The 22,081-nt window shown below is 53.9% G+C and overlaps 1 protein-coding gene across 3 annotated transcripts in view; it reads right to left on the bottom strand.

Annotated features, from left to right (window-relative positions):
• The window catches only part of NOS1 (nitric oxide synthase 1), a 59,822-nt gene extending 38,524 nt beyond the window's left edge, over positions 1-21,298 (bottom strand). For 2 of the 3 annotated variants that reach the window (XM_030026266.2, XM_030026263.2), the window contains exons 1-2: positions 21,165-21,298; positions 9,235-10,377 (exon numbers count right to left, since the gene is read on the bottom strand). In XM_030026266.2, the coding sequence (XP_029882126.1) occupies positions 9,235-9,962 (728 nt within the window). In that variant the 5' untranslated portion in view covers positions 9,963-10,377; positions 21,165-21,298. Of the gene's footprint in view, positions 1-9,234; positions 10,401-21,164 lie in introns of those variants that run through there. The other variant, XM_030026264.2, reaches the window with a different exon arrangement.
• Between the last annotated feature and the right edge of the window lie 783 nt (positions 21,299-22,081).

Genomic DNA, 22,081 nt, shown 5'->3' on the forward strand with positions numbered 1-22,081 from the left:
GGTTACCCGCCAGTCCTTCTGCCCCCAAAACCCAAGCTGGAGCCCTGCGAAAGCAAGCACGGAGCAGGGGAAAGGACAGCTGCACGCACTTCCAGCTGCAAAACCTCATAGCAAATTTCATAGCAAAACCAGCCAGGTTTGCAGAGCAGCTTGGTGTTTATGAGTGGAAGAGAGGAAAAAAACCCAAGAAAAAATAGGTGGCTCCCAGGAGGGAGAAACAGCTCTCTCTCCTCTTCCTGACCTTTACAGATGCTGCAAATGCTGGCGAGTGCAAGTGATTTTACTTAAGGAAACTGATGGATTGCCTCCCCAGAGCTGGGGACGTGGGTAAGGCTGGGGGACTGAGGATGTCCCCAGCGCTGGCTGCCCTGGCCTGCGCAGTTAGACCGATGTAACTCACAGCACACGCAGCCTACCGCGCACGTTTTGCCTGGGGAACATACCGCGGGATGTCTGCGAGGCTGCTAAATGCCATCCAAGCAGGTGATGGAAAACCACTGCCATATGAGCCCTCGCAAAGGAGAAAAACAAATGGGGTTTAGAGACGTGATATTCAGAGAAGACAGGCTGCAGGATCCGCACCAAAGGCACCGACCGCCCTGGTGAGGCCACACGTGGGAAGGAGCTCCGTGGGTTGGGCTGCACGGGGCCCCACGCCGGTACGGGCACAGCCCCACCGCTCGCAGCCACGCTGCCTTCGCCCTTGCTCAATAGACCGTCGAGGTAATGCACTCTGGCAATTGTTTTGCTCCTGCTGTCAGTTCTTAAAAAGTCTTTCAGATGCCCACTAAAGTCAATAATGAGCCTTCCCATTAATGACGGCGGGCTTTGGGCACTGACCAAAGTAGGACACTGACACTCAGGACATAATTCTTGACACTGTCACAGGAAGACACGTATGTATACACAAATTCTGTTTCACAATCCTCCTTGCCCCCCAAGCTCATCTCTTTAGGTACAGCTTAAGGAAAATACTTCACTTAAAGATGACCTCCCAGTCCTTTAAGTTTTCCGTAATTTTTCTGCCTTTACAGAGCAATGTTCAGCTGCCAAAATATTACACTAGGTTCCTGGACACCTTCCAAACATTGGCTGCCTTAGGGTGAAAGTGGCCAGCTTGGTGCAAGCGAGGAGGTACAGGTGCCATAGGGGCAGTTTTTACTGGGCTTTCTATGCCCCCCCCCCCAGGAAAAGAAAGCTGTTCTTTTGTGACTTGGCTCCTATGAGTACATGAAAGGGTTTCAATCAGATAAAACACAAGAAACCGCACCCGCCGCACCGCACAACCGCAGCCAAAGACAACAGCTCCCGGCTCCCTGCTACAGCCGTGCAGTCCCAAGGCTGGGGACAACCACGAACCACACAGTACCCACTCTGCCCTCTACCAGCCCATCCAAAGGGAAAGCTCAGGGTCTCTTGACATGTCCAGCCTACCTCCATCTAGAGAATTCCCAGCAGCAAGACAGAGGATCAGCAGGATGAAAATTCAGCAAACATGGCTCTTCCCCCTAAGTCAAGGCCAGCTATTAAACCTCCCGGAGAATACTCGTTTCCACGGCTGCACATCCCTGCCTTCTTGCCCTGAGCCCCATCATATCAGGGAGAGCGGAGGCAGGTCAACACAGAGCCACTGAGCACATGAAATGATGGGCGTACAAGAGCCATATCTTGCAACTGATGAGCCCCAACGTGCTGCTCCCTGTAACTGGCCTAAAACCAAGACACAAGCACTAAATCCATAAGGCAATGGAAGAAATCCCTTGGCTTTACTAGTGCCTGGGACTTAGCAGAGGCAACCTGCCTCCTGAGGGACCACGGTACCTCTCCAGGGGCACAGACTTTGCCTCTATGCAGACAGGAGAGGCTTGGGCAGACAGACCCCAGCGTGCCAGATATCCCACAGATGCCTCCAAAATGACACTGAGCATATGCCTGCAGGCGCCTGGCACGACCCGCTGTTTCCAGGAAGGTGTTTGCAAGCTTGTCTAAATGGGCGTCTGCCGGCACAAGGGAACCTTAGAGAGGAATCCATCAATCGGCAGCAGCAGTCGGAGGTCTCGGCCGGGAGGCTGCACATGTAATCTCATTGTCTGCACACCAGCAAAGCCATAAATGCTGGTACCTGTGCCAACGGCACAGAAAAAGACCAGATGCTTGAATTAAGTCATCGCTGTGGTTGGCTACTTTGTGTATTACAAGTATTGCTGAAGCTGCTCCCGTTCAGTGGCCTCGAGTATCACCCGAGAGCGAGATGCGCTGTCCTGAGGAACAGTGAAGTCCAGGTGGGCATTAAGGGTCGGATGCTCAGGAGCAAATGCTCCACATCCCATCGCATGTTTGCAGCTGGGGCAGAAACAGGTTGTGTGTTGCTATTCTTGATGGACTTACGGCTGCGTGAACGAGGCAGCGAGGTGCTGCCCTTACCCTTCGTCTCTGCTATAAAAGCACAGTCACGCATAGCTGCAACAGAGCCATTAGACTAAATTAGTGGTTGTATCTCTCGCCTCCGTGCTGGTGTATGTGCTGCAGTGTGCTCGGTGTCAGGCGAGGAGGTCCGTCCCTCGCAGGGCTGCGGGTGCGTGCCCCTGCGCTGAGCTAGCGCAGACCTCTCCCGGATGAGGCTGCCCAGAAGTATCCGGCTCTGTCTTTTGGAGAGAGACAGGGAGAGAAAAGCCCATTCAGAGCAGCCACAGCCTCACCCCAGTCCTAGCCCAGATGGGGGGAAAAAAAAAAAAAAAAATCAATTGCTTCATTTTACAAATATTTCCTGCCCGTTTCTTGTAACTGCCTTGTTTGCGAGCTCAGACAGGAACAGGGTCTTTTGGGTAAGTTATTTTCCTCTCTTGACTTGGCTTCCCCAGCCCCCAGCAGAGACATGGGGTGACCTGCCCCGTTCATACAAGGATGCCACTCACACGCTCAAGGAGACCGGCAGGACAACCAAAACACCGTGCTTGAGCTCAGCCTCCCGATAACGTTTCCAAAAGCACTTTATCGACAGGAGAACCCGAAGGGCCGTTCTCACAGGTTCCCGGTGGGTGACGGGGAGGGTGCAGTTCCCCTGAGGGGTGTTTCGAGGCAGCCAGGTTGGGCACCTCCGAGGAGCTGCCGTGGGAGCAGCCCCGTCTGCAGCTACCCAGGGCAGGGGGGACCTCGCCCTCGGCCCCCGGCAGCAGTTGGAGAAATCCTCCCGACTCACCGTCAGACCCTATCTGGGCACTTTGGGGCATGGAACAAGATTTTTTAAATCACCACTTTAGGGTCTTTGTGGCACTGGAAGCAATGCTGAAGTTCTGTCCTTGGAGGCACTTGTTTGGCTGAACTCTCCCAAGGGCCAGATCCAGGATCCAGAGACCCTTCTCTGACCTGGTCCCACTGCCAGATCTATTAAATACTGTTAGCAAGATCTCTTGGATCCAGAGCAGGATTTTGGGAAGGGACACCGTTTGAGGTCATCTTTTGTTCTGAAAGCAAAATTAGTTACTTAAAAAAAGGAAGAGGAATCCTGCCCTCCCCCACTGGTGCACAGGCACAGCCTCACCTCGGAAAGAGCATCTGGCTGTTTGGAGAAATGAGAGGCACCACTGTTTTCTTTTGACTAATTTGATGATGTTGCAGTGCTCAGAGTGATGAAGCAGAAGGGAAGTTGCTGAGACAGCCCTTTGAGAAATTTCTCCAAAGCTTTTCCAAAAAGAAAGGAAAAAAAAAAAAAAAGAGCAGAAAGAAAATTTGTCACTTCGCTCCTTTGAATTTGCTTGGCAGAAGAATCTCTCTGATTTCCCAGGCAGAGATGAGAGATACCACTAGCTGCTGCAATCCCCAGGGGCCACTTTGGATGAACCGATACGGATGCCGATGTCCACGCTTCCGATGATGGCTCTCGTGCTGTGATGCCGACAGCAGCACCCTATGCTGTGACTGCGGGGGATGGACTCCTTCCAGGCCCTTGTCCCGGTGGCTGAAAACCCTACGCTTGAGCTTGGGACTGCGTGGGAAGCTCACACGTGCACAGCTCGCTTGCTCTGAGCTTCGGGAGAGAAATACCTCCTTTTTACTTTTTTTCCCCTCTCCTGGTGTGTCCTTGGAGACGGCTGCAAGGCTCCGCTGCGCGTTGCTCCTCCTTCCAGTGCTAGAGGTTGGGGTAAATGGTTCTTGCCTCACCTTTCCTTTGCCCCACGGGAAACCATATTCCAGAGGGCATTGCATCCTCAGAAGTTAATATTTCCTGGCTCTCATGCCCCTGGGGCAGCTCACAGTCTGCAACGTTGGAAAATGTGCTGGCTGCAGACTCCTTGCCTCGAGGGTTAAAGCAAGGTCTGGCACAACAGCACCCTTGAGGGAGAGGCAGGAGAAGGTATCGGGCAGGATCTGGGATTTGCAGGGTGCAGAGGATGGAGCAGAACTTCGGAAGGAAGTGGGAATGTTGGAAGCAGAAGGAATAACTCCAAAAGGTGGGATGACTCTCTGGAGAGGCAGCAGGGCCAGCGTGCCCAGAGCAGGCAATGGTAGAGCGATCAAAGCAAGAAACCACTTCCTAAATGAGAAAGGGAAGCTTGAACAACACCAAAGGAAGAGGACAAAAGCCTCACCGACAAGCATGTGGCATGGCTTGAAGAAGGTCTCGCACCCTCAGAAGGTCAGAGCGTCGCTGGGCTGTGCCCATTGCTGGGATTAAGGACTAATGAACCAAGCAAGCTGCACAGAGCTGCTTTGGAGAGAGCTCTATGAAATATGTGGTTGGTAAATGCCGTTGAGTAGGCATTGCCAGATAAAGACCTGGGAACAGATCCAAGCGATCCCAAAGTCCCATCGGTATCGTTCGAGATTCAGCCAGCGTCACATGCAACCTGCAACCGCCACGCTCGTCCCTTCCCAGCCGTGCCCAAAGAGCACCGGGAGGATTCCAGCCTCAGCATCTTATTTGGAGGCCAAACACAGTTCGGGTCTGCTGGGACAACGCAGACTCGCACATGGGCCATGGGTTTGTCTGCTGGGACCACATACAAGGAGAACAGCCATCCCATGGGATGTAAGAAGCAGCACCAGCACAGGGGGCTGAGCGGGTGAAGGGTGCTTTGGAGACTGGTCTGAGAAGGTTCCGCAGGGTTATATTTGGGTGGAATATGCTGTTTGCAGGCACAAAATGCCTCTCTGGATTAGACTGATGTAGTCAGAGTGACGAGGAAGAAGAATCCGCCGAGGGAGAAGGGGAGGGTTATTCACTGCCAAAGCTTCCTACTTCACCGCTTTGCAGAATGGCAATAACATGATAGTTTCAGGGAACCTTTTCATTTCAGAGGTTTTAAAGTTTCATGTCCAAGTACAGAATAATGAAGACATCAGAAATGCAAATGAAATGTTTTGAGCAACACAAAGAGATTTTGGCGGCAGCAAAGGAGGTGGGAGGAAGAGAATTTTCTCTCTGAGAACTGCAAAATTATGGGGTTTGTTCCAATGCAGGATGGAGCCTGAAACCTTGAAACCCTTCATAAACAGAATTCCTGCTCTCAGCACACTTCTCCTTCTCAGGGCTGCTGATGCTGCTTTTTGGACCGAAACTGCCATGTTTCCATCATGCTGTTCATGTTATGGAATAGACCTGAGAAGAAAAATAAATACTGGCAACTCAGTGAGGGGGGAGACAGAGGGAAGATGGGACATGACAATCTCCCTAGAGCTCAGAGGGAAAAACAGACCTAGGTTAGCTGGCAGTGAGTGAATCAAACTCTATTTTTGTTTTCTAGCCCACGGTGAGCCTCATGGCAGAAATGCCAGCTCTCATCATACCTTGTGCCCCACTTCCATGCTCTGTTTTATGATCGTCTTCATCGCAGATGGCTTGAGCCAAGTAGCAGACATTGAGCCGTGGCCGCAGCCCATCCCACGGACACGCACGATGGACCCAGGGCACCTTACAGCTGGCAATCAGCAGGGAGCAAAGGCCAGGTGATTGCAGGGACAGCTCCCTCAGGGAGTGCAGACCAGGGGTGCAGGGGATGGAGATGAACTGATTTTTTCCCCCAGTGCAAACTTTACAGTTTCCAGTTTTCCTTGGAAGTAACACGAGAGACATGGGCTGGAAGCCTGAAGTATCAGGTGTAATTTGAATCATTTTTGGCAAAGCCCACCTTGAACAAGAAGTGTTTGGCTCCTTGTGAATAACCTCAAACTTGTACCATTCCTTTCTGCCCTAGGAAAGCTGTTACAGCTCTGCGAGCCGGACCGGCTTTGACAAAGTGCTGCAGGCTGTGAAGGTCAGCACCAGGCGAAGACAGACACAGAACAGGATTGATCCCGGGACCAGCATCTCCAGCTGGATTGATGGTCAAGTGGTCCAGGCTGTAGCTGTCAGGATCAACCTTGAGTGAGGTTTTGCGCCCTCCTAGTGTCTAGGTAGAGCTCTATTCCTGTTTTGAGTAACGCCAGCTTTGCTTGCTCCCCCCCAGCCTGGAGAAGTCACAGCCTATGGCGTGAGAGCTGCATCAATCTGATAAGACTTGCTTATTTCCTTGGGCATTTCTTTGGCATGGACCAACAGTCTCCCCAGTTATCCACTCCCCATCGCTCCCTGACCTTTCTGCACTTCTCCTACAGACCAAGAAAACTCTCACTGTAGAAGACCTTCACGATGCCCCAGCTCTGTCTGAGACCAAGGCGAGGAGATGAATCATTTCCAGCGCGTCGCAGGAGTGGGAGGAGAGGCGGCTGAGAAATGCCCTTTACCCTGCAGAGCGGCTCTTGACAAGTTTTCCCTGCAGTATATCTCCTTTCCCACTTCTCCGCTCTAGCCGAGGTCTCCTCGCTCATACAGAGTTCTACCGCAAGAGCGAGGCTGCAGCTTTTCATCAAGCAAAAGACTGAAGGCTAATTTTGACCAAAAAGTGGATTTTCAGTCTCAAGGTACGCAGATTACATAGATTTTTTTTTTTTTTAAAGGGTATTGTAAGATAAAGTGAGTGGAGTTTTGGTGAAGTACCCACTTTGCTAATATTCTTGCTGGCTCAAGGTCCTTCAGTTTAAGTGAATTCAAAGTGTTTTGGTTTAATGTCCGAGTAGAAGAGACTCCTCAAAGAAAAAACACATTTTTCATCCCTCCTCCCAGCTGGAGCAGAATTTCCTCAGAGACCCTGCAGCTGGTGGGGTGGGATGGGGACAGTGGGGGACATTGTTTGAAGGGTGAGGCTGTACCTTGCATCAAAATTCTTCAGACTGTGTCCTCTGGGGGCTTCGTTGGGCTGTGACCCCCAGCTCTATCGCAGCAGTCTTAGCAAAAACAGAGGGACAGAAGGGACTTTTAAAGCACCCCTGCACATTTTGTTGGACCTGTAGTCAAGCATAACCCTATCAAGGTCTCAATTCTTTAGTTGCTTAAACCAGGTTCCCCCAGAGATGGGTTGGTGCTGGATTAAAAGACGTGCAGTCTGGACAGGTAGCCCTCAGCCTTCCAGAGAGCGTGCCGGGCTCGGGGGGTTAAATTGCCTCCTATTGCACAGCAGAGACCAAACCCAACAGTTTCGGAAAGCAGCCAAATGTGCGAGACCTGAGGGTATGTGTGGCAGGGATGTCCCCGAGCGTGCCCTGTCCCACCGCTCTTCCCCAGACGTCTGCCACCCGCCGCCAGCGCCAAGCTGAGCAGTTGTTTTTTCTCTGACTCAGTGTGACCACCCTAACGGGCTTTGAGTAACCATGTCCTCCGCAGAAAAAAAGGCATAATTTGGGAGAGCGGAAACGAACGACGCAAAAACAACCAAAAATTAAAAAAAAAGAAGATGGAAAACACACGGTGTGGGTGTGATGGGAACGATCGGGAGCTCTGCCTGGGCTCTGCCACTGAGCCGGGCAGGCAACCCACCGCAGGGATCCTGCTCCTCCACAGCTCTGCCTTTCCCCTCTCATTGTTTCTGATAAAAAAAAAAAGAATACAATTTTTTCCCCTACCTAAGAAAGCAGGTGCAGCAAGGGAACTTGAAACTACAAAGCCCTCTGTCACTGAACCGAGATCACCAGCTTCAGCGAACCCTCCTGAAAAAGCCTCCTGGCTTTTACAGCCAGTCAATAACCGAGGGCAGCCACAACCCGCTGCGGCACTTGACACTGCTAAAATGTGTTTGGGGACTTGGGGAAAGGCAACAGAAAAAGGCAACCTATCATTGCTAATAAACAGCCAGGAGGTGAGAGAGCTGGTACCAAAACCAAAATAGCTACTAACAACAATTTTGCAAAACACGAAAGGCCACAGGGAGCTGCTTTGGCTCCGGAGCAATGGTCTGCATCTCAGGGAAATGCCGAGGAAGATCAGGAGGGCAACACTATGCACATGCCCCCTTGCAGAAGCAGATATCGGAAATGAAGCAGTTTCACCCGCATGATGAGACTTCACCCTTCTCAAGAAGCCATAGGGCAAGCATCCATATGTCCCCACCCTTGTTATACATGCCTATGCATAGTGAAATAATTAGCTTGATCTAGAAAGAGCAGAGGGCATGAACAGGCAGCTCCGCTCTTGTATTTCAACAAGGTTTGGCCATTTCTGAGCTCTCGATGGGAAACATTTCCTCCCTTCCCAGAAGACGGGAACACCCGAGGCAGGTCCCACTACCCTTGCACAGAGGTCCCCTTGGCTTCAGCTGGAGCTGGACTGGGGATCCCCTCTCCCTTCCCCAAGCCAGAGCCTGACTGCCAAAAGTACAGAAGGTTTTGAAACTCATTTCTCCTGGGAAGCATCATACTCTGCCGGTCTGACCTTCCTTCTCCCTCTCCGGCAAGTAATCAATAGAAGATTTCAACTAGAGAGCTCTAAAGCAGGATAGCAAGGACAGACAATACCATGAATCTTATTCGGCAGGTGGGGAAACTGAGGCATGGGATTTTGTTTAAACTTAAAACAAATGAGATCGAGAACATGGAACAGAAACAAATCCCAGCCCAGCCCGTGATCCACCACATCACATAGCTCAGCTTTCCATGAGACATTACTCCTGCTGTCTCCCCGATATCCCATGCTTACATCTTTCTCCCTTTCTTCCACCACCTACGCCCAATTTTTCATTACTTTTATCTTCCCCTCATCAACCACTTCCCCCTTTTTTCACATCCCTTCCTCTCCATCTCCATCCTGCTGTGTCAGACAGCAGTCATTTCTGGAGAGGTGCTCACTGACACCTAAACCAGCCACATTGGGAAGCCAAAACCAGCACATTTCACCAAATGTAAAAAATGTATTTAGGGACCTACCAGTCCACCTGGACTTCTATATCTCTTGTCTCTACCTTGGAGGGTGCATCTCCATCGCTGTCCTTACTGCTGCTCTTCAGGAGATCCAGGACGGGCTCGATTTCTTTGAGCAGTTCATTGTCTTCCACGCCGCCGTTGAGGCAAGGGTGACCACAAGCACCTTCCTTCCCCTTCCCGGCATCCTGCCCTTTGCTGCCAGTAAAGACGCCGTTAACGTGGACCATCGGCTCCACCTCCCGCCCGATCTCTTTTGTCCACAGGGAGCCCATGGTGCGGTCGGCTGCTGGCAGCGGCTGCTCTTTGCCGTGCAGGCTTGGGTTGGACAAGTCGACCACCTTCGGAGTCGGGCAGAGGGGTCTGGTGACACGGATGGTTTTCGGCGTCCCGTCGCCTGCGAAAGTGGTCTCCAGGTGAGTGGTGAAGCCCTCGGGGCCCCGCAGGATGAGGACCACGTAGGTCTCGGAGGCGATGCTTCTCAGTATCTCCAGCGCGGTCTCATAGCTCATGTCCACGAGGGGCCTGCCATTGACGGCTAAAATGATGTCCCCAGCCTGGATGAGGCCACTCTGCTCTGCAGCCCCTCCCCGGATCAGATCCGAGATGATGACGGGTGGCTTGCTGACGCGCTCCTTCACCAGAAAGCCGAGGCCGCCCACCTTGCGCTTGAAGAGCCTCACCGAGATGACGTTGGGCTGTATCTGCTGCACGCTGAACACATTCTCTTCCATGGCAGCCCCCCTCTTTGAGCCTGCAGACCAGGACCTCAACACCCACTGAGCGCAGAGAAATTCGCTGTCCGAGATGCTTATCCACGCCGGGGCGGGGAAGGGGCAACTCTTTGGCGTTTTAGCAACTGGCCTCACTGCAAAACTCCTCTGGGTTTCGGCTGCGGGCTGGCTTTCTGCAGCATATTCCCTGCCGCCTCTCTCGGAAACGCAGCCTGGGGAAAGCAGGGTGTATTACGGGTGGAAAGCAAGGCTAGGGGCAGGGCAGGCAGGGCTGGGCATCGTGCGGCCAAGCAGGGGCTGGAGGGGGCAACATGCCAGCTTTCCAGTCAGCCTCTGGTCCTGCGCTGGGCAGAGGGGGGAAGGCAGCCCGCTCGCTTCACCGACATCCCTGCAAACGGTCCACAAGCTTCTTTATCTAGAAAGGAGGAAGACAAAACAAAACAAAACAAAACAAAACAAAAAAACAACAAAAGAGAAAGAAAAGTGAGATAGGGCAGGCATAAGTGCCGGCTCGGCACGGGGCTCAGCACGCCACAGACACCCACATGCATCAGCCTGTCCCCACAGATGTCATCCCCCGGGCTGCGTTTGGGAGACAGGCTGCAGCCTCCCGTCGCTCTGGGCTTTGTTTCCTCCGCTCCCCCTGCAAAAATCGGCACCATCTGTTCGGCGGGGGCCGGGAAAGCGCGGGGGGAGAGAGGGAGCCCTGGGAAGGGGCTGCTGGGCAGCCGTGCTCGGACCCTCCCCGCTTTGCCCATGGGTCGCAAGCAAAAACCGCGCAGGTCTGGCAAATGGGTAGAGCCGCGTGGAGCTCAGCGGTGATTTCTGCCGGCTGAGGATCTTGTCTCCTTGGGTTTTCCAGAGTATCCAACAACCCGATGGTCGAGATGGATTAGGGTGACCAGACAGGGGACGTATGTCCCTGCCCAGGAGGAAACCTGTTCCGTAGGTGCTGTCACACCGAGAGTGTTTCGATGCTTCAGGAGAAAGGGTAGCGGCCACAAGCAAAACGAGGCAGTAGAAGAGGACATTCAGCTCCCCTTACCCTGAGTTACAGCAAAGCGCTTACAGCGGCAAGTGCTTTTAAGCCTGGCGACAGGGATCACAGCCTCAGACTGGCTCAGCTCCTCCTCTCCCCATATTTCAAGCCTGGCACGGGGATACAGGAGGCAAAGCTAGCACTCCCCCGTGCCCAGCCCTGCCATCCAGTTCTGAACAGTTCCCGAACAAACTGCTTTAGCTGATGGAAAACCATCTAGAGGAGAACATGCAATGAGTTTACCCAGCTCTTGGGGGAACCTCATGCAGCTGGGTATGGCTTTCTACAGCCCTCATGTGGCTTGGGGAGTGATGTCTCATTGACTCCTGATGGGACCCTGGTTCTTACATGCCTACGCTTGTGTTCGATAACTTCAGCTCCCAAACCCTCTCTGCGATCCCCTCCCATTTCTTAGATGCTCTGGAGAACGTTTCTCTCCAGGACTGTGCCCTGACATTTGGCAGCAAGCTGAAATGCAGATGCCTTCTTTTCTTTTTTAAATCTGAATTTTGAGGAGAGAACAGAGGGCACTAGATCTGCAGGCTGGAGCCACTGACATGCCAAGGAAAACGTTCTCCTGTCTCCCAGAAGCAGCACATTCAGGGCAGCATTTGCACGTTCAGACACCGAGAACTGAGCTCCTCTCTGCCAGGAGCTCCCTCCAGCACCCAGATGGGAAAAACAGGGATCTGAGGAGCGGGGCAGTGACACCAGCCCTGGCATTAACTCATTTGAGTATTTTAATCCTCATGTGATGAAGGCTGCTGACCCCAGTCTGGCTTTTTACAGGCGAGTAAAGAATAAAGCAATTAGAGAGCAATAACCCAAGCCGATGGATTTAACCCCTATTGCCCTTCTCCTGCCATTACTCAGCCCTGCAGAGCAGTAGCAGCGTGCAAAGGGTTAAATGCGACCTGAGTAGGTCGGTGGGGAGTCTCGTCTTCAAGGGCTAATTAACCCAGGCGACTTAAGGCCTAATTGCTGGGTGACTTCCCGCAAGTGGCCCTGGCCAGAGGTCACCGGAGCAGGACCTCCGCCAACCGTGATGGCTTGTGCCACCTCGTAGGGCTCGGGGCAGCAGAGCAGGACATCTCCTCCAGACCCTCAGGCCACCTGGGGAGGGAAGGCCACATATTTAGGGAGGATAGAGGGAAGCAGAGATCTGCTTCTATAGGGAAGGTCCTGTCCCTCTCCTCCTTCCTTTCCAGCCCCTCCATCCTTTCCCCAGCCGGAGCCCGCTTCCACCGGCAGCGCTGGACACAGCAGGACCTTGGCCGAGTCGTCCCCCTCTTTCACGAGCTCTTCGGTGCCAGTGCCAAACCACAGGACCGGCTTCCTTCTCCCTGCCCAGGGTCTGTCTTTTCCTCACCCTGCTCCCAGCAGCCCACCAGCACAGTCCCTGGATCCCCCAGCCCCTCCACTGGGCCCTCCCCTGCAAACAAGGTCACCGTCACCCTGACGTGCGGGCAAGCCACCGATTCACGTGGGACTCATTTCTAACATATTAGCTGACGCCGTAAGGACGAACGAGGCTTTGAAAGCAGCGTAAGTACCACACGAGTGCGGGACTGTCAGCTTCCCTTTGGGGGGACAACCCTGTTATTTGCTCTGGACAAATCTGCGGCGCTCACGAACTCCTCGCAGTCGGTGAAGTCTGTGTTCGCATCATGACCATCTCAGAAGGGCCAGGGCCATCTCGGGGACTGCCCGGCACGAGCCCCTGTCACCGCCGGGCATCCCTGGCAGCTCCCGGGGGCAGATGCTCAACAGCCGGAGGAGATGATGCCTTTCAGCCCGGCTCGACCCCTTACCGCAGTGCTTGCAGGGGAGCGGGGTGATGCTGAGCTCACTGGAAAGGGCCCTCACCCGCCTCAAAGAGCTGAGAAACCCCAAAGTGTTTACAGTCCCTCACTCTTCTCCCACCAAGCCAATTCCCAGTTCTTTCCTCCAAAAAATTTATAGCAAAACTTATCATTTGTTACATATATGCAGCTCCAGCCTGCAAGATCCCAGGGAACAACATTATTGCCGGGTGCACATCGGTCCCCGTCCCCAAAACCTGCCGACATCTCAGCATTCCTTTCCTTACAGGCGGGAAGAGGAGAAAAAAGTAGATCCTAGGCGATACCTAAGCACCCAGCCAGGGCTTTCTCCAAGATGGGGGTGAGCACCAGCGTGTCCCCTACAGACAAGAGGGTGACTTGCTCCCGGACCTTACACACTCTCGCCCGTGGGAGATTGGCCGCTGGTATCTCCCCCCGCCACGGCTGCAGGCTCTGCAGCAGCAGCCGGGTGACGGCTGGAAGACGAGGAATGACATTATTTGCCTGTTTAGGATTTTTTTTCCCCTCCCTCTAACTCAAGCCTTTTCTTTCCTTTTTCTCTGCTGCTCCCCAGAGTAAGGAAGGTCAGAAAAATGCAAGAAAGCAGAAGGGCAGGCAAGGAGATTGAGGGCAACCTGCCTCTAAGCCCCTGACCCTTCTGCTCCTTTGGGGAAGAGTTGGACAAGCATTTTCGTAGAAACATAGAACCATTTAGGTTGGAAAATAACCTTAAGATCGTTGAGTCCAACCGTTTTCCAGCTACGAAACCTTGCACAAACTCAGACTGAAGATGGGAGGGAGAGGGAGAAGTTCAGGGCATGAGAAGGCAGCAGGAGACATCCAGGAGCGCAGGGAAGACTTCCCCAGACACCCAGCATGGGTCAGGGCTTCCCCCATGCCCAGCTCCCAGGGTGTCCCGGGACATCTGCAGGTCTAGTCCCAGAGGGGACACGTTTCAGATGAAACCTGAAGCATTCAACCCCGTGCGAAGCGACGGGGAGACGCCGGCTGTTTGCAGCGCGGGTGGCTGAGCTGTGCTCAGCTCTGCCGAGTTCAGTTCTCCCTACGAGCGTCATTAAGAGCCTGATTTATGAACCCAAGAGCAGTAGTAAGTTTGCGTGGTCGTACATTTAAAGCTACCGGAGGTGTCACGTCTAACTCCTTAAAACCAGTGAGAGCAATGCGGTGAGCAGAGTTTCACCGGGGTGAGTGCTACTCAGGTGGAAACGCTTACTTCACCCCTGAAAGACAGCTGGGAGATGGCCGATGCCATGGGCTCCCTGCCGAGACACCCCGCTTGAATAAACAACCACGGATGGTGCCATCCCACTCCCTGCCTCGGTTTCCCTCCCCTTCCAAAGCGTAAAACCAACTGAAATTACAGAAGAGCAACAAACCCCGCAGAGCTGCAAACTTGTAGCACCCCAGACAAGCGTTACAAAAAGCGTTAACTCTGATCTCGACACCGATCCACGCTGACATTGCTTGTTTGGAGGCTCTAATCAGCGTGGAGAAGAGCAGCAGAACAGGCTCCCCTACGGCAGCGACGAAGGCATTCGCTTAACAAACAAGCCCTACGAAAAGCAATAACGAAAAGCTTTTAGAGTCGCCAGACAACATTCCGAGCAACAAACTCCAGCACATATGTTAATTGGATGATTTGATTTAGAAAGCAAAGCAGAGGAGAAATCAATCTTAGGAGCTTAACACAATCTCTTAACTCTCCCAGCCAGGAGCTGCAGGCTACGGTGAGCTAGGATGTACCCAACACCAGCCCTTCAGCGTGGGCACTTGGGTTGCCCTTGCCCTCGCAAATCAATTTTGAGTCTTGTCTTCGCTGCGGTAATGGCTTACATTTCTATGTGCCAGCTTTAAATGGACACCATTGTCCTATTTAATTAGTTTTCATGGGATTTATAGCATTCAATGAAGAAGCCCAGGGCTGACGGATTTATGCCCGTTTAATTTTTATGACCCATGGAGCGTCAGTGAATCTGATGAGGAGCAATGGGATGCAACATATGCACAGTTACTGTAAACCTGCATGTTTGTGCATCTGAAAACAGAGCATTAAAGTGATTCACTGGCAGCCGGCTTGCTCGTGCCAGCAGTTCTGCACTTAACTCCCGTTCGGCTCAGACCGACGCCGTGATATATCCATGTACATGGCTTTTTAATCCTGAGAATATATAGACAGTGTTCCCCCAGCTACCTCTAATTATCTCTAATTATCCATCTCCCACCAACCTTGCCAAAATCTGCCCGGGAAGGAGTGAGCCCTTTTTCCTTCACAACCAAAAGACGCACTCCGCTTCTCCCTTCCCATCCCCAGCACACGAGGCTGGGAAGCGCCTATTTCACCTGGGCCATGACATTTTCTTCACCCCCAATAAACCTGATTTACACATAGGAGTGAATTAACTAAGAGGCACTTTGCCATCTGTACAACACCCTGGTGCCAGTGCCCAGTGATGCTGCAGAGCTGCTGGACCGCTCCACTCAGCCACGGGAACCCACGGGCTCGGGAAGGATGCTGCCGAAGGGATGAAGTGCCGAGGTCTCAGCCCCGGAGACCCCCTCGGCTCCCCTGTGTCAGCAGGGCACGGGTGTTTGCACTGAAAACATGCCTATCACTGGTAAAAGAACAGTTAATAAAATAAATGCTTGCTTTCTGATATAAATAAATCTATGTCCATTCCCTGAGAGGGTTCATTTGCCTCTAATCAGGGGGTTGCTTTCTGGAAAGCAAAACAATACACATTGCTCATGGCCATATCGTTGGGCTGAAGCTGCCCCAAGACCTGCACATTTATCCAACTCCTGGCACTTGCTTTTGTGTTCATCCCAACCGTCCCTCTCCAGGGAACTAAACAGCTGAGGAAAGCCTGGTTCTGCCGGTGCAAGCAGCCACCGGCATGCCTTCGAGGCAGTTGGACTAGATGATCATTGTAGGTCCCTTCCAACTGAAATCTATTCTATTCTATTCTATTCAGGCCAGTGTCCTGCACACTCCTAGTCATGGAGCAACAACGCTAGAGGAGGCAGAACCTGCACTGAGCCTTTGCTGTAATTTAATGAAGTCCCTCGTCCCTCTCCCCTTCGCCCCATCTGATACGAACCGCACCTCTCCAAGCAGACCGCAGGCAATACATTTTAATGTTGCCAAGACAACTGTGTTGACAAAATTCCCTTTTTTTTTAGATGACAGAAACAAGGTTTTGTTTTAATTTGGAGTTCAACGTTTAGCATATTTCAGTAACACACCTGCCATTTCTCCTTTACTGTTTTGTACAATATTCTCTTGGCGCCTGTGGTGTGCAGCTGAAACAGAGTTTAGATAAAACCACCACTATCTGTCAATTCCACCACTAACCCCATCTAAAACTGATGTTCTTATTAGGGCTCGGCCCATCTGTAAAACATAAATTTCACCGCCCTCAATTTGCCGAGAGGATCGGAATTACACCAGCGATTCCAGCTTGACAAATGGGACCTGTGTTAACACAACACCACTTTGTCCTAAATGACAAAATAGGTAGATAGGAAATAAATGAGAAAATGCCACTTGATGGATGATCTCAAAATCCAGTCGCAGCACGAGAGGGGAATCGTGGCTTCATTTAGAAAAAAAGAAAAAGGGAATTTAAAAATCGCAGCAGGTTGGCTGGAGCTGTAATAGCTCCAGAGCCGCCAGCCGGCATCAATAAAGTCAGCGGCAGAGCTCTCGGCTCAGAGTCAGTCCAGGAATTAAACTCCCGGCTCGTTTCAGCGGCTCACGTTCCCATCCCCTCTGCTGCTGACACCCCAAAATCCTTCTAGCATGGTGTTAAATTTTTCCACTCTAACAAGCCAGTGGGAGAAGTAGCCCAATTAGGACACTAAATAGCAATAAACCTTATTGTCACTGACTTTCATAAAGAGTGACTCATATCACTATTTAAAGACCTCAGGAAAACATCAGGCTCCTCACGGCACAAGCCTGGGTTCCTTGGTCTGGAGGCACGAGCCTCCTGCCAGGTCCCCGTGAAAGCCTGTCGCTGAAAAGGCTGCTGGGTTTTCTCTCTCCCCTGAGCATCGCTACCGTCTCTTTTCAACATTGAAAGGTGCAGGAGGACTAGAGGTGTGATTCCCCACCAATTAATCTGGTACGCGGAGTCAAAGCAGAGCTCTCGCCCTCTTTGCACCGGCATTCTCGATGACTGCGCAAGGCAAAAAGCGAAGATAATTTGTTCCCCCGAGTTTCTGTCTGCGCTTTTCTTAGGGTTTTGCGTTAGCACTTGTTGCCATAGTATCAACGGCGGTGGCAAAGTTCTCTGGGGGCCTCCTGGGACCCGTTCCTTGTCCCACTGAGGGCTCTGGCTCTAATTCGGGCAGGATTGCGGTGGGGAATGTAGAATTTTCTGCTTCCTAATTTTTGCTAAAGGCACTGCCAGCGAGAGTGAGGCCGTTCCTTAGAAGCAGCATCAGCCCCATCATCCTCACTCTGCCAGCATCCCTGAACATGGGGCTGGGTGTGGGGCACTGTGGCAAGAAAGCCATGAGTGAGGGGAATGGAAACGGGCCCCGATCCTCACCGGTTCCTGGGGCTTTTCCCCTTCTCCCATGGGACAGTCCCATGCTGGTGATGCTGCCTTGGGCTGAAGCAGCCTCAGCCCCTGTCTTTTCCCCGTGCCAGAGGAGAGGATTTTGGCTTGCCAAGACCCTGCTCCTCAATACTGGCATCATGGGGAGAGGCAGCAGTGGGGCAGGCTGTCCCGGCAGGGTCACGGTCCCACTGCACTGCAGAGGGACTGGAGCCCTTGGCCGAGACGTGCCAGTGATATTTCCAAGGATGTGTTCATTTTGATGGCGTTTGGGGATGAAGGATGGGTCCTGCTTTGAAAAGACTGAGCTTTGATGACTTTCAAGGCATGGAAGAGCTGCACGTTTTCAGCATGTCTGAAAACATAAGCCTGAGACTCTGCAAAATGGGATTAAGACAAGCCTACCCTAGAAGGGCATTGCAAGATCTCGTTAAGCATTTCCGAATTGTCATGTAAAAGAGAGGCTATGGAAAGAGTTGCCTGAACATAAATACCTCTGGTTTTGTATATACACACACAGAGTACTTGCAGGTTTCCATGCTCTGCATATAGAACTAACATACTGATAACATATGGGCTTTCCAGACCGCCTGTTTCTCGTGCCCGCAGCCAGATCCTGAGCACGTGCTTGGTGTCATATCGGTACTTCGCTCTGCTTGCTTTACAGCTGCCATGTAGGGTGGCAGTGCAGGGTGCATTGGGTCAGGTATCGCACACAGCCCATCGCAGAATTAATTTGGAACAAGCAGATGGAAGTAACCACGCTTTCATCCGGCTTCAGCCAGACAGTGGCTTACAGATCCTTCCCTCTTCGGGACACAATATGTTTATTTTCGGCTACGTACGAGAGATCAGATCACGCATATAGATTTGATTTAATGCACAGATACAATCAGAACAGCGTGAGTAGAGCAAAGGCATTTTAGCTTTGTTTGGAGCCTCCTCTCAAAACCGGTCCCTTGCTATCGGGGTTGTATTTCTTTAGTAAAAATCAATGGTATCAACAAGTATCAAACAATATTCTCATCACTCAGGAAAGGTAAATGCTAATCTATGCGAGCCAAGCTCATGTGACTTATCAGTTACTATATATAGTTGTTTTCAGGCACTGATTTAGGCAATCTGGCAGATTTCCTAAGCCTTTGTACAGATACACTACCGAAATGGAAAATACAAAATACACGAGCAAAGCAGGGGAAAAAAAATCTGACAGGGCCAAAATGCCCCTGAGGGTCAGGGAGGACCAACCCCTCCCCATCAGCAGGCACACAATATTAATTGCAAGTGAGGATTCAGCCCAAGCCCCTCTGCCTAAGATGGCCTCTCCAGTACTCGCTCACAATCGCCACACTGACAGAGGGAATAAACAGAATTCAAAGGGCACAAGGACCTGTCCCTCTCCTTTGCTCGTGAGGGAATGTAATGCTTCTCTCAGTGCAGGTATCCGATTAGAGAAATATCCCCTCAAAACCCATGTCTGCGTAAGAAGAGACTGTACTGGGAGTTTGTTTGCAAACATATGCACGTTTTAAAACTGGAGACTATATGACTGAGTTGGTAGCATCTTTAAGAAAATATTCTGGGTAATACAAGTTAAAATAAAATAGGCGGGGGAAGAAATTGCTGATGCAAACCCAAATTCTTTGAAATAAGACTTCCCCACCTCAGATCTTTAACAGAAAAGGCATAGCCAGCCAAGACGTGCAGGTAGAAAACGGCGGGAGAGTGCTATTTTGAACAGCCCCCCTGCCCCAAAAGCCTCCCCACAGCTTTTGTGTGATCATCCCTGTAGATCCCGTTCTGCCGTCTGCCTGAACCATCAGCATTTGGGCATGCAGAAGAGGAAGAGGAGCTGGCATTTAAAGCATTTAAAGCAGTCGAGCCCCCGACCACTGCAATTGCCCCCTGCAACCTCCCACATCTCCCGCTCCAGACAGCCTGTGCTCCCACGGGAAAGAAGGAGACACTTCCCCTCCATTTCAGTGAGAGGCGGATCAGCTCCTCGGGGACTCAGCAGATAATTGTCAAGTTGCCTGCCAGAATTTCCTCCTGACAGTCATAACTTGAAAGCGTTGGAAGAAAATGTCTGCACCTGGGCTGTGGAGTCAGCGCGCTCAGGGAGCGCGGAGCTGAGGCGGGGAAAGGCTCTGCGGGACTGGAGCTGGATGGGGTGATGCACACCCAGCCCAGCACCAGATGCTCCAGATGTGCGGGTACAGAGGTCTCTTTTCCTCTTGCTTTGCCAGTAAAAACCCAAAGCTTTCTACTATCTACTGCAAACCGAGCCGAGAGCGAGACCACAGGCAGGGCAAGCAGGGTTCATCTCCTTTGATCCCTGCGACAACAGCTCCCTTCTGCATTCCAAGCGCAGCCCGAGGGGACTGTCGAGGTTCTTGGTGCACGGGTGGGGAGAGGGAAGGGGCAAGATCCGGACTGACCCCCAGCTCTCCCTGAAGGACAGGGGACAGCCGTGAGCGGGACATCCCAGGGCTTCACTCGGAGGCTGGAGCCTCATCGGGGTGTCTCTTCCCCACCCCAGCCTGGATGAGGATCTTGCCCCCCCCCCCAGTGCCCCAGGGACGGCGGGGACATCCCGACCCCGCGGGGCAGAGGGAACAGGAGAGCCAGGACCCGCCGTGGGTCACCCCCCTCTCCCCCAAACCCCAGCAGTGTGTGTGTGGGGGGTGGCATCTCCTGCAGCCCCGAGCCTCCCCCCCCGCCGGTGACCGGGCTGTCGCGGGGGGGGGGGGCCGGGGCTCCGGTCGGGCGGCGGCGCCCGCAGCGTTCAGCACCCGGGACAGCTCCGGCACCGCCCGCCGCGGGGGGGGGGGGGGGGGCACGAACAGCCCTGCCCGCCCCCCACGGGAAACTGCCCCCCACCACCAGCATACCCCCCCCTTGGGGAAAAACTGCCTCCCCCCGAGGAAAACTGCACCTTGCCTTCTCCAGAAACTGCCCCCTCCCTGGGAAAACCGCCCCCCCTGCCCTCCCCGGACAGATTGCATCCGCCCCCCCCCCCCCCCCCTCCGCGCCTTCCCCGGCTCCTCTCTCTTCCCTCCCCGGGCAAACTGCCGGCTGTCCCGGGCACGCTGCCCGCCTGCTCCCGCCTGCCTTCCCCGGCCAAACTGGCCGCCTGCTCCTGCCTTCCCTCCTGCCCCCCCCCCCCCCAGCCCCCCGGCACGCCATCCACCTCGCCTCCTGCCCCTGCTGTACCCGTCCCGTCGTCCCGTCCCCCCCCCCCGGTAAACTGCCCGCCCGTGCAAGCGGCCCCCCTCGCCCCATCCAAACTTGCTGCAAAGAGTTGCGGGGGAGGGAGAGAACAGCCAGCTTCGCTCCGTTCCCGCAGCTGGCTCAGCCCCAGCGCCCCCCCCCCCCCCCCCAGCCCGAGGGACACCGGGGGGAGCCGAGCACGGAGGCGGTTGGAGGAAGTTTGCAGCGGAGCCCCGGGGTGCGGAGGGCTGACACCCACTGTCGGGGGGGGGGGGGGGTGTGACCCGGGTGGGAGCCGCTTTTCGGGTACCTCCGCCGACCCCCGGGGCTCCTACAGCCGGAGGCAGAGGACCCCCCCCCCCCCCCGACCTCCCCCGGCCAAGGGCACGAAGAGGCGGCGGGGAGAGCTTCCCACGGGCGTCCGAGGGAGCGCACGGTCCCGCGGGGCTCCGCGGCCGGTCCCGCACCCCCTGCCCCGCCGCAAAGTTTCCCGGAGAAGCGGCGACCGGTGCGGGGCTGGGGGCAGCCCGCCTGCCGCCCCACCTACCGTGCGGCGGAGAGGAGCCGTTCCCGTCCCCGTTCCCGTTCCCGTTCCCGTCCCCGGTTCATCCCTCCCGGCGGCTCCGGAGGGACGGAGCCCGGCGCGGCGCTGGGCTCGGCTGGGAGGGAGCCAGTCCTCGCTGCGCCCCTTTATCCCAGCATCACCGAAACGAATCCGCTTTGACGTCCAACCAGGGTTTTTATGGGTGTGGAGCGAGCCGGTGCAGCCCTCATTAGGAGACACTCTGCTCTCCAAATCATACATCTTTTATATAACCTCATTTCCAGCGTGGCTTTTCTTCCTCCTCCCTCCCCTTGCCGGGGAGCATCACCCCCCCCCCCCGAAGCTTCCCCCCCCCCCAATTAAAGAGCCGAGAGACACACACCCCCCCCCGGCCCCCACTTGTTGCCGGGAAGCTCCGCAGCCTACCGGCCTGCCTTAGCCTGCCCCGGCTTCCCTGCCCAGTCCCGCTCCACCGGCAACCGCCTCCGTGCCCCTGGAAAGCTGCAGCCCCCCACCTTCCTGCTCCCAGCTGGGTTGTGCTCTGAGGGCTGCAGAAAAGCCCCCTCTTTCCCTGACAGTAGGCAGCCCCCTCCTGCCAGCTCTGCCCCTGCCCTCTCTGTGCCCAGGGCAGATGGCATCAGCCCCACCGGGGTCCCCCAGTGCCCCCAGTCCTGAGCCGGGCAATGCTGCAGGCTGGGGCAGCCCTGGCCCTTTCCCAGCTGCCTGTACCTCTGCTGCCAGAGCCGAGCCTGGGCTGCACACATGGGGGAGAGCGAAGGGGTTCCTCCTCACCCCGTTCCCCTTCTGACTCTTTACCTGCCCCCGATGAGGCCCAGCGCAGACCGAGGCTTGACATCAGCCTCCAGGCTTTGCAACTGTGCTCATTCCCATGGCAACAACAAACACACAATTATAGATAT

Source organism: Aquila chrysaetos, chromosome 9, assembly GCF_900496995.4.
Source record: "Aquila chrysaetos chrysaetos chromosome 9, bAquChr1.4, whole genome shotgun sequence".
In the NCBI taxonomy this organism is placed as follows: domain Eukaryota; kingdom Metazoa; phylum Chordata; class Aves; order Accipitriformes; family Accipitridae; genus Aquila; species Aquila chrysaetos.